We start from the raw sequence: 12,191 nt of genomic DNA, 5'->3' as shown, positions 1-12,191 counted from the left end.
CAGGCATCAGCTACCTCGCAGCCACAGCTCTGTACAGACACCTCAACAATGGAGGTGTGGAATGCAGTCCATTAAGAGTCAACCAAACTTGCTCATGGTTCTTCCCCAGCTGAAAGCTGTTGTTCCATGTCTCAACATCTAGTTTCAAAAGGCAGAAGTCAGACTGTTAGGGCCTTCACCTAAAGCTGCACCCTGACTTGCATAGCACTGGACCTGCTCTTTGTCACTGTGCATAATTTTTTATGAACAGAATAATTTGGTGAAGCCAAGTGGCAGAAGGTCTTCACTTTGGTGGCCTCAAAATCTTATCATTGCTTTTTGGAGTAGTTTAAGTAACTTGGTGTCTTGTTCATAGGTGAGGGAAGTGTTTGATTGATGAATGGATTGGTACTGCTTCTGCAGTAATGGAGACACTCATTGTGGAAAACTGAGAGCTGAGCATTAAAGCAAAGCTGTCAATTTACCAGTTGGTCTGCATCCCCATCCTCAGCTGTGGTGGCAAGCTTTGGGTAGTGACCAAAAGAATGAGATTGAGGATATAGACAGCTGAAAGTTTCCTCCAAAGCGTGGCTGGGCTCTTCCTTAAGCCCTTTTTCCGTTGCTACCTACTTGAATTGGCACAAAGCAACTCGAGGCGGCACAACTTGTTTTCCATTACAATCGAGTACCACTTAATGTGCATGGGGTTGTTATAGCAACATGGCTGAACATCCCGTGTCGTCATTTGTATGTGACATGAACAAAGGTGGATGTCAAGGCGACGTTATACCTGCTGCTCGGTCTGTGGCTTTTTGTCAGGCTCAGCACCACGGTGTTGTTTCTGTGTGGGCATTTCCCTTGTTGCCAGGTACCAGGTTCTGTCATCTGATGGAAAACCCTAAAAACCGTGTCGAGCTGTACCGAGCTGACCCGAGTATGTACTAATGGAAAAGGGCTATTAGAGATGGGGAGAGGAATTCGGTTAATTAAGGTCTCAGAATAGAGATGCTACTCCTCCACATCGAAAGGAACCAGTCATCTGACTAGGGTGCCTCCTTGGTGCCTCTTAGGTAATGTATTCCAGACATGCCCCACGAGAAGACCCCCTGGCTGATTTGGAAACCTCCGGAAGAACTGGAGTAGGCGGCTGGGGTAAGGCAGGTCTGGGCGTCTCTGCTTGGACTGGTGCCCCTGCAACCCAGCTGCAGACGAATTGCAGTGGATGGATGGACTATTTAATCCCCAGAGAGAAATAGTCTCTTTAGCCGCAGCTAGCTGGATCTGATTTATTTTGACATGATATGCAAACTCCCAACTCCTTTTCTAGTTAAACTGGAAAAACTATTTCACTGTATTTAAATTTTATATAGAAACAGTTTTATCCAATTGTTTAGCTGTTCTATGAAATAATGTAACAGCTGTTGGTGTATTGTACATTTTCACACTCAAGACTAACAATTTATCTTGGGAAATCAATGAATTAAAGTAAATAGTAGCCGCTGCCTTTTTGTTGTTGTTACCTTGATAAGTTAAGACATAAGTTAAGTCATAAGTTTGACACAATGCAGATTGTTCTAGAAACAGAAACATATGTCCCATTGTTCTCAATTAACTTGTCATATTTACTGTAAGTCTTATTTACATAAACAAGCAACATTCTCACAACTGTGAAGTCCTACCTAAGAACAGAGAAGTCTGTTGGTATAGTCAGAGAAGGTTATGAGGGGTAGGATGGAAAAATGTGAGGATGGATGAAAAAGGTGAGAGAAGAGAAATAGAAATAGGAAAAAGAATCAAAGTAGGGGCTGGTGAAGAAGAAGGGGGCGACAGGAGTTGAAAAAGTGAGGCAAAAGAATTAAAATGAATGATGGAGGAAAGCAGGAGTGAGAACTGGGGAGGGAGGGAAGGAAGGAAACGGGTGAGACTGGGAGGTCCTGGAATTCTGTGTGGAAGGAGGAAAAGTCAGCCAAGGGAGAGATGGATGGGGAAACTGAATGAAGGACCGGAGAAAGAGAAAAAACTAGTATACCTAGTCAAGAAATGATGAAGAGAGGGACAGAATGGGGAGGGGACAAGACAGGAAGAAAATGAGTTTGTGAGGAAGAGAAGGAACATGACAAGAAAGGACTAAAGGAAGTAAAAGAAAATGAGAATCATCAGGAAGTTGATAGCAGGTAAATGATAGATGTCTTGATGCATGCTCAATCATCCAGGCAAGCAAATCCTGAAAGGTTGATTCTGCTCATCTGGACGTAGCATTTTTCCCACTGAAAACGTTACGCCCAGATGAACAGAATCAACCTTAAATGGTAGTTGGCATAGAAAATGGGAGAGGAGAGAATGAGATACGTGAATTTCCTTCACTTAAAGGTGAGTGAAGAGAGACAAAGGAAAGAGAAGATGAAAAAATTACAGAGCTGGGAACCAGAGACATGAAAGAAATAGCAAATTGTCTGGCAAGGGATGTAACAAAGGAAACAAGGAAAAGGTTGGAAGGAGTTAAGGAGGCAGGAAGCGTGCTAAGGTTCTGAACAATGAGTGGTTGCCTGCTGTGTTTGCTGTGAGAAGGAAACTATCCACTGACCTGCTGTGGGGTTTTTTTTCTTCTCAGTTTTCTCCTTTCTCTGTCGTTGTTTCCTTCCAGGCTGACTCACTACTGGACCGCCTGAAAACTGAAGAACTCTGAGAGAACAAGAGAGTGAAGGGAACACTGTAAAAGAGGGAGTGAGAAGAAAGGAAGGAGGGAGGGAGGGAAAGAGGGAGCAAGAAAAGTAAAGACGGTGAGGAACACTAGACGGGAAGAGAGGCAGCAGGAGAAAGTCAGGTTGGGTCAGAAGGGCAAGAGGAGGAAAGAGTAAGTGATAGTGGACAAGAGAAGTATAATTATTCATCTATTAGGCAGTGAGTGGAAGAATTTAAAGTCTGATGAGAATAAGTCAAGCGGTCAGACGGACAGCTGACTGAGCTTCAGACAAACCCACTGTCCTGCTAACCCTCCAACAACTGTCCCTTCACGGTCACCATACTGGGAGAGCTGGGAGAACTGGTCACGAGGAGAAGCCACCATGAGCGACCAGAACGTCGTCAAGGAAGGCTGGGTCCAGAAAAGAGGCAAGTTTTCCTTCTTTTTCTATTAGGAATTCTAAACTCTGGTCTTTAAAAACACATCTGGCAACCTTGTAGCTCTGAGCATTCCAAATAGAGCTGCAATGAATTGAATGGTGATTTGATAATGGATTCGATTTTCAAGCAAAAACGTAGTATTTATTTGTTATGCTTATCCTACATTGCAGTAAATTGAAGAAATAATTGGCAGGTTAATCAATGCTAAATTGTAGACCTAGTGAAGAATCAGACCTGCAGTGTAACCAGAGCCTGATGTGTTATTCCTCTGTTGTGTCCCACAGAGTTACACTGCTGTCCAAAGTTGTCATTCCCATATACACTAAACTCTCGTCCCAAATACCTGTTAGAGCACCAAATGTGGATTAATCTTAAAAATAGAACTGGAAGGTTTATTAATTTTTTGCAGACAAAGTCATGGTGTGAATGTGTTTGAGTTTTCAGCACAAAAGTTGTTAGAAACCCACCTGCACAGGAGTTAAACACAATTAATATAATGCTATTCACTGCTGTACTGTTAATGCATGTGCACCTCTGTGCAAGGAGGAAAGATGAAGGAGATGGAGAGACACGTGGGATTGTTTTGAAGGGAAAGCAGTTGGTATGCTCTTAAATTCTAGCAGAAGAGCAGAAAATCATATTGATTACTGTTTATATACAGTGATCAATAGTTTAGCCTACCCTGATTTGTTAACATAAGTGGATGGACATCAGTTGTACAAGTGAAATACTATTAATTTAATTAGTTTCTTAACATTTGCCTGGTTCAGTAATCTCTTTTCTAGCTTTTTAATTGTTTGTTCATGCTTGTTTAAATACAATTAAGGGAAATAGCAGTCTAATATACATCGGAAAAAGTAATGTTTGAAGTTTATCTTAAAACAAAAAAATCAAAATCATGCTGGATGGACTGAGAGGGAGTCATGTTAGACTCAAGAGGCTCCAAGGCTTGTAATACATTTGTAAAACAGTCGTATCCAGCTATTGGCACAAACTTTGCCTTTTCTCTTTTTAGTTACACCCAGGATGCTGATGTGTTGCTAATTTTATTAGAGACCAACTGTTTTTTTAAGTTAGTTGTTATTCTGTTATGACCAATATACGTTTGAAGTGATACTGAAAAAACTGTCAGTTTCAAAGAACATACATTTCACTACTAAATGTAGTTAAATGCCTGTTTATTCGTGCTTTTGTTATATATTATTATATTGTTCTGTTATAATTAACTGCATTTCACTTCAACAAAGTGCAATCTTTGAGCAGTTCTGCAAAACTGGGAAAATGCAATCATTTATGTCATCATAGAAATAGATCATGAGGGCTGTGGGATATGACCAAAATCTCATATCCCGTTATGAGATGTTTCTCATCACGATAACGATATATATCACAAAATAGCGCTTTTTCTGTAAATTCTGTGAATCTCAGGCAGTTCGACTTGTGTGAAGTGTTTCCAGCTGGGCGTCGAGTGTTTTGACCGATGCATGAAACTTTGAGTATTTATTGCATGGGATGCTGCGGGGAAAAGCCTGTTCTAACGTTTGAGTCTAAGGTTTATTTTGAGCGCCTGACGGCTCTTTTTTGCTTCTCATCTCCCCATTCACATGATTCTTGTGTAGGTGGTAGAAGAGATTTGTCATGTTTGAGTCCGTTGTGGGGACCGGTTTGAGGCATAATTTGCATAGTACAGTTTTCTGGTCCCTGTCGGACGTTTCATAACCAAACCATGTCCATGCAACTGAGGTAGCCCCTTGTTTAGGAATAAGGTCCTCGATTTGTTTTGACTGGTCTTTCTGTTTGGAGCTACCTGGTTCTGGCTCGTCTTCACTGGCCACGGTGGTATTCTCCGTGCCCCGATGAAAAAATATTGCCGTAAACTGTGTATTTTGCGACACCACGAAACAAACAATAGCGTATAATTTGAAACTATAGATGTTTTCATTTTGTCGACCGATATATATCTTCGTATCGCACATATCACACCTGTAGTGAAAAGGACTAGGATGTCTATAAGAAATATAATTAATTTCCTAACCTGCTTACTTGAATTACTCCACTCAAATGGTATACTCTGCATTCATAAATTATTAGATTAGTTGAGTGTAACTAACTTGTAGTGGTGTTTGGATCTGCAGCCTTGTTGCAAGATAAGGTTCATGTTGTCTGTGCAGAATGTGGCTTTATGCCCTTTTAATCTGATTCAGCCTACCTATGACTAGCACAGTGAACTGACTGTTGAGTGTTTTAGAGCTGCACTGTTTCACGGGGCTCTCATCTGTCTTACTTTTCACATTATTTGTTAAGAACTTTCTTTGACAGAAGCGAGAGGGGAATGGAGGGTGCTGCTGTCTGTGGTGGGTAGCGCAAGGTAGAGTAAGATCTTAGAACCAACAGCAACTGTTGTTGCACTTGAAAAAAGTCCTAATTGTCTCATTGACTAGTTGCTCACTTTGCTTCTGGCTGTTTTACTTATTAAACATATAAACCAATGATTATTATTATTACCAATTTATTTTTAAGATCAGTTCACTGCTAAGAGGGCTTAAAAAGAAACCGCTTGTGCTTTTCAACACACCGGCTTCAGTCATAATAGATTTGTTTTTATCCAGCTATGTGTGGACATGGCCTGAGCCACCATGCCAGTTTGAAGCACAGAACCTCCAAACAATGGTTGTTTACCTGCCAGACATTGAGCAGTGAAGGCAAGCTTTGCAGGGCTGCAGCCCAGTCTGAACTGCACTTTGCTGGTGTGTTTTATTTCCCACACTGGTTTTTGTGTTTGTGTAAGTGTGTGTTTGTGTTTGCTGAAGGTGGGTTTGTCTGGTATGAGCTCAGGGCTTTTGGCTGGCAGGCAGGGGGAAGTTTCTCAGTGGCACTATGAGCATACAGAGGATGACCTAACACTCTGGTTCCTTCCTATCTGGCCCCCACAAGTCCCTGAATTGTTTATTGCGCCTCTGTGTGTTCTTATAATTCAGCCTTAATGTCCGTCTCAGGGACGCTGTCCTCACAAGCTCTCTGTGCTGTTTCAACATCAAAACTCAAGAGTTCACATTAAGTTCAGGAAAGTTTGGACACAGTTTCCACACTACATATTAGTGGGCGTGGGGAACACACATTTTTACATATAGCTGGTTTAAAACAAAGCAGAGGAAGCACAGTTTTGCACTATAGCTAGCTTTCACAGAATGCAAGTAAAATGTTTCACATATCAGTTAAATTTTCTAATCTAATTTGACAGATGTTAAAAGGGATCTGTTAACCTCTCCTTCATTTTTTCATATCTGCTGCTATAAAGGTAGAAGTTTATATTAAACATTGCTGAAGATTAAAAAAAAAAAAAAAGACTTTAGTGTCTCTACAATGTATCCCTGTGAGCCAAAGACTTGGGCTTCAGGCTGTGTGCCTGTGTTTTTATTTCTTTGCTTGTTTGTTTGTTTGGTTTTTTTTGGGGGGGGGGGGTCTACTTTTGGATTCAGTGATGTCACATTGCTCTGGCTGTTGGCACAGAGGTCCCACCAACCTGTTGTTTAAACCTTTTTGTTAATCAGAAGGAAGGGGGCTTACAGATAGGGTGACCTTAAAACAAGAGAACCTTAAATAGCTTGTTTAAAGAGGATGGACTAAAGAAGTTGTAAATGAGTTGGAAGTTCCCTCTCCTGGGAGTAAGGAAGAGGGAGGCCAAGCAAGACCAGCTGAAGCTGCAAGTTGTTTAATGTGATCAGGTATAGATTTAAACTGTAACTTAATGGGAAATCATTCAGTTTGAAAGGTCAAGTAGGGCAGGACCAGACAGTACACATTTTGAAGAGATTTATATGAGTAATAGCTCAACTGATATAAAAAATGTAGTTCTACTATTCCACTGTACAAATATCTGGACATACAGCATGTTTCTGTTAAGCAGAGATGTGGACTGTTGAGACAAAAAATACATTCAAAAACCTTTCTCCAGCTTTAAAGGTGCAGTATGTAAAATCTCACCAATGGATGTCAGATTGATGACAACAATCTGTTTTCCCTCCCAATTGAAGTGCACAATCCTAGCTATGCTGGCCACTCTAGGACAAAGAGCTGTTCTTGCCGCCGTTCATCTGTAATGAATGTAGGCTGTCAGTCCACTGTTTACCTCAGCTGACAATATGCTGCATCACCATGTTTGTTTACTCTGAATGAGGCTGTAAAACGTTCAGATATCAATTCATGATTCAGTGAAGCTCGCGTGTTTACGTTAGCTGGCATAATTTTAGCCTATAACTAGCTGTTAATGTTTAGCAAGCTAAGTGTCAGCTGCTTAGAGCCAGGAGGGTTCCCCGTTTAATCTGCTGACAGTAATTGCGACAATGTCGAGTTTGTTTTTTCTAATAAATGACCCCCACTAAAATTGCTTACTTTACCCTTAAAGTAGAGCTGCTGTCAGCGGCAGTTATCTTACTGACAGAGATATTTGGTGTCTGTCTCATGCCGAAGCCTTTATCCTTCCCATAAGACTGTTTTTTTTGTTTTTTCTGAAGCCTTGTGAGTCATCACATGTCATAGTTTCTTCAGGGTTTGACTTGTTTGATAGACCATAAAGTGGTTCAGATATTAATCACTGATATCACAGTTCTTTGTTAACTCTGCTGCTAGTATGACTCTCTAATTTATCAAGATATAAATATATATATATATAGGATGTATCCATGGTAGATGGTAAATGGCCTGTGTTTGTATAGCGCTTTACTAGGACTACTACTAAGGACCCCAAAGCGCTTCACACATCCAGTCATCCACTCATTCACACACTGGTGATGGCAGCTACATTGTAGCCACAGCCACCCTGGGGCGCACTGACAGAGGCGAGGCTGCCGAACACTGGTGCCACCGGGGCCTCTGACCACCACCAGTAGGCAACGGGTGAAGTGTCTTGCCCAAGGACACAACGACCGAGACTGTTCAAGCCGGGGCTCGAACCGGCAACCTTCTGATTACAAGGCGAACTCCCAACGATCGCCCTATGTACCCAAGTAACATGGATACAGCACAGCATAATTACAGCATTTGTTGTAATTATGTCACAAATATATGACTCAGATAGCAGGGAAGCAACACATAAATTGTTATATGGAGTTTGGGGGTGAAGCTAAAATGAGTAAAACAAAAAATGACACAAAATAACAATTACTAGGTTTTAAAGGGATGACTCGTTTGTGACTTTGCAGACGTTTTTAATCCTAGTTGAAAGTGTAATCTCTGGATCTTTCTGAACTTGAACAGCATTCCCCAGCTATCATTAGTTTAGTGTGAGGTCTTCATGATTAAAACACCAGTAAATAAAAGTCCAAAGTGGTCTTAGTGGTAATCTGTGGATTAGGAGCTGGCACTGGTACTTAATTCTATTTTATAGAACAGACTTATGAAAGGTTTAAAAAGACGTGATAGTACCAGGGTATGAGCTGTTGGTGCCATTTTTATCTTTTATTCCCTACCTGCAGGAGAGTACATCAAGAATTGGCGACCACGCTACTTTCTGCTGAAGACAGACGGCTCTTTCATCGGCTACAAGGACAAACCACAAGACTCTGACCTGGCCTACCCACTCAACAACTTCTCTGTAGCAAGTAAGCCATGAGTAGATCATCGCACGTTTCAAACATCACTAACTTTGTACGACTCAACACATCTCTCTGTGTGACTGTCAGAATGCCAGCTGATGAAGACGGAGCGGCCAAAGCCAAACACCTTTATCATCCGCTGTCTGCAGTGGACGACAGTCATCGAAAGAACTTTTCATGTTGACACTCCTGATGAGAGGTGAGCTGTCATCTTACAAATTCCTGTATTTCACTATTACAGCAGCCTTGGATAATGAAGAAGATCCTTCTAAAAAAAAAAAAAAAAAGGTATACATCTTAAGGAAAAGGAGAAAAAATATTACAGAAGTTACGTAGATTCTGTTTAAATAACTTTGTCTGATTTATAGTTAAAAATAATGTCCTTTTGATACTTGTTATAGAGCCTCAATACATTCTTTCATATTTTTAACTTCTTAAGCCTCCAGCGGGGCCGGAGCTGAAGTTTAGCTGACCAAAGGCAAGATGTAGGGTGCGCTGCCCTGTCTGTGTTCTTCGCAGGGAAATTTAGAATCACAAATCAATCTAAACCTGAGAGGCTTGAATCCAGAACCTTCTTACTATGAGGCACCACACCACTGTTCAACCCCCCCTCCTTCTGAAACAAGTATCTCCTCTCTTTAAGTGAACGTTCTTCTGATTGGCTTTGATATTAAACGCAGATCTACGAAGGCAGATCGGTAAGGCTTCCGTGTTCACAGAAATACCTCTAGGGTTGAAGTAATCATATTAGCAATATCCTATCTCACTGACATAAAAAGCCAAGAGTAGGAGGGAAAAAAATGCAGCGTTTAGAACAGTGTGCATGTATGACAGAGAAAACGGAAATGCATTGCAGCTCTTTTAATGTAAATAATTTATTAGATTGTGGGCTTCCATTGACTGTGTGTATTTATTATGAAGAAAAAATAAATAATATTTAATAAAAAGATATGAGAGTCATTACCTAGTATGAAAGGAGTGGGTCAGATTATGGAAATGGTTGAATTAAATTCTAATTACTTTACACAGCAGGATTCAATCAACACAATGAGAAGACAGTCAGGAAGTGAGTGGGACTGAGATGGAAAGTCAAGTTTTGCAAGTAAACACTAAAAAAATGTACGCACAAAGACCTGATACCTGATGTGAAATGATTTGTTACTAACAACATTAAACTAAAAACACATGAGTGGGGGTGGTTTTATCACAGATTTGGTTGGTTTTGAGGATGGTGGATCGCTGTGAGAGACCCTGAAGAACAATTTGTTTTGACCAAGTATATCCAAAAGGTTCCTTAAAAAGTTTTAAAAGGCAAGAAAAAAATGTAACAAACATCTTAAGAAAATGTCTTAAACTGAACACTGAGGACTCTAAACGATGCAAGACAAAGAAGTCGGAGTTTCGTAATTTTTTTCACGTTGCATTTTAAAACAATTGCTCACATTTATAAAGATTGACAGAGTGCCACTTGGATTATTTTTCATCCAGGATAGAATTCACAGTTCATCACCAGTGATTCTGTTCTTACTCACCATTGTATCTCATATTTAGGCCCCCAGCAAATTGTTATTTATAAGACTCTGCTGTAAAGATTTCATGCTTACCTTTGATCCTTGATTGAATTTAATCACAGTATTATTATGTAGTTGTTTTTCTCAGGGGTTTTTTTTTAACGGTTTTCTGCAGACAGATTCTTCTTGAAAAAAGAGGCGTCAGTCTCCAAGAGATTACCTGTTTGAATTAACAATTTATACTACTACTACAAATCTTGAGAACTTGACAAAAAAATGTGCAGCCGGAAGCTGTCGAACTAAAGAAGAATACTTTGCAGAGTGACGTTATGAAAACTTTAACCTTTCCCATACGGAAGGCATATAGTTTAATTTAACCATCTATTTAAGAAATTTAGAAAATAGACTTTTGACGTTTAATCTATGATGTTGTTTCCACGTATCTCCTACAGGGACGAGTGGGCTGAGGCCATCCAGATGGTAGCAGAGTCACTAGCCAAGCAGGAGGAGGAGGGCATCTTGTGCAGCCCCACCTCCCAGATTGAAAACGTCAACGAGGAGGAGATGGACACCTCCATTAGCCACTACAAACGAAAGGTAGAGACTGCTTTAATTCTCATTTCCAGCTTCATACTTTTATTGCTGGAACTGTCCTAGAGTAGTTTTTCATGAGTTACAGTTCAAAATAATCCTTGTTCATCATATGCTGGGCCTTGAAGCACGCCCACTCTCACCTGAAACAAGCTGTTTTAGCTTGCTTCTTAATCTCTTTAGGCCTCCCTGCTGATTGAGTGCCTCTAAATAACGTAAAACCTGAACAGCAAGATATCTGTGTCTGCTCTCGTTTCTTTAACTGAAACCGAGTGTTTAAAGCAGTGTGAAACCCGAGCTTTTGGTTCATCTGGATTACTGCTACACACACTGACCTAATTTCCGGAAACCTGAACATCCACTGTCGTACCGCTACAAATATGACAGAAAATAAGAAGAAGCATAGAAGTCCAACTGTAATAAAGCAGTTGAGGTTAAAACAGTATCAAGGACTCACAATACAAAGTGTTTGTGGGATATACAGTAAAAATCAGTATTGTTGATCTGACCATTCTTCTATGTCCCAGTTTGTGAGCTGACTGGTTTACTTTAAGCATATTGCTTTGAAGATGAAGTGTACTGAAGACTGGAGAAATGCTTATGACAACTGTTTCCTGATATTTCTTTCCACAGACAATGAATGACTTTGACTATTTGAAGCTTCTGGGCAAAGGCACTTTTGGTAAAGTCATTCTGGTGAGGGAGAAGGCGAGCGGCACCTACTACGCCATGAAAATCCTCAAAAAAGAAGTCATCATTGCCAAGGTCCTCTTTTAAATGATCAGCCTTATTGCTGAATAATTCAGTAACGAGGTGTATTTTTTGAATCTACTGTTACATATTTGACTAATCTAATCTGAATCTAATTACAGCATGTCTGCCTTCTAATATTTGGTGTTTTGCATTTGTTAGATGAAGCACATTCATATCAAACATTCTCTCAAATTTTAGATTTCAGCTCAGTACTTTTTACTCCTCACTAATCATTGCTCTTTAATCTTTTTGAACAGGATGAAGTTGCTCACACTCTCACAGAAAGTAGGGTTTTAAAAAATACTCGGCATCCATTCCTAACTGTAAGTATGGTAGATTGCATGTATCATTGCACCACATACAGCCACATCCTGCTAGGAGTTGTGTGAACCAAGTTGTAATTTGCATTTTGTCCAAACAAGCCATGACTACTAGCATCTGTGCAGAGACTCTTAAGAAGTGTTGTGAAGACTAACAGCTGGAAAGATGCACTCGATTCAAAGAGCTTTTGTGTTGCGTTTGAAACAAATGGCGCGTCTGGGTTTAAAATATATTTCAATATTTTTCACAGTCTCTGAAGTATTCATTCCAGACAAAGGATCGGCTGTGCTTTGTAATGGAGTATGTCAACGGAGGAGAG

At 40.3% G+C, this 12,191-nt stretch overlaps 1 protein-coding gene across 1 annotated transcript in view; it reads left to right on the top strand.

Annotated features, from left to right (window-relative positions):
- Positions 1 to 12,191, top strand: part of akt3b (v-akt murine thymoma viral oncogene homolog 3b) — a 40,238-nt gene that overhangs the window by 8,710 nt on the left and 19,337 nt on the right. Inside the window, exons 2-8 of the mRNA XM_085458274.1 lie at positions 2,624 to 3,090; positions 8,577 to 8,702; positions 8,784 to 8,895; positions 10,660 to 10,804; positions 11,432 to 11,563; positions 11,809 to 11,874; positions 12,123 to 12,191. Of these exons, the coding sequence (XP_085314400.1) occupies positions 3,045 to 3,090; positions 8,577 to 8,702; positions 8,784 to 8,895; positions 10,660 to 10,804; positions 11,432 to 11,563; positions 11,809 to 11,874; positions 12,123 to 12,191 (696 nt within the window). The 5' untranslated portion in view covers positions 2,624 to 3,044. The remainder of the gene's footprint in view (positions 1 to 2,623; positions 3,091 to 8,576; positions 8,703 to 8,783; positions 8,896 to 10,659; positions 10,805 to 11,431; positions 11,564 to 11,808; positions 11,875 to 12,122) is intronic.

This window comes from Copadichromis virginalis, linkage group LG6 (genome assembly GCF_057382275.1).
Source record: "Copadichromis virginalis isolate Kocher_CV1m ecotype Utaka linkage group LG6, C_Virginalis_male_GT1.1, whole genome shotgun sequence".
Lineage (NCBI taxonomy): Eukaryota > Metazoa > Chordata > Actinopteri > Cichliformes > Cichlidae > Copadichromis > Copadichromis virginalis.
This window is presented reverse-complemented; position numbering and strand designations above follow the sequence as displayed.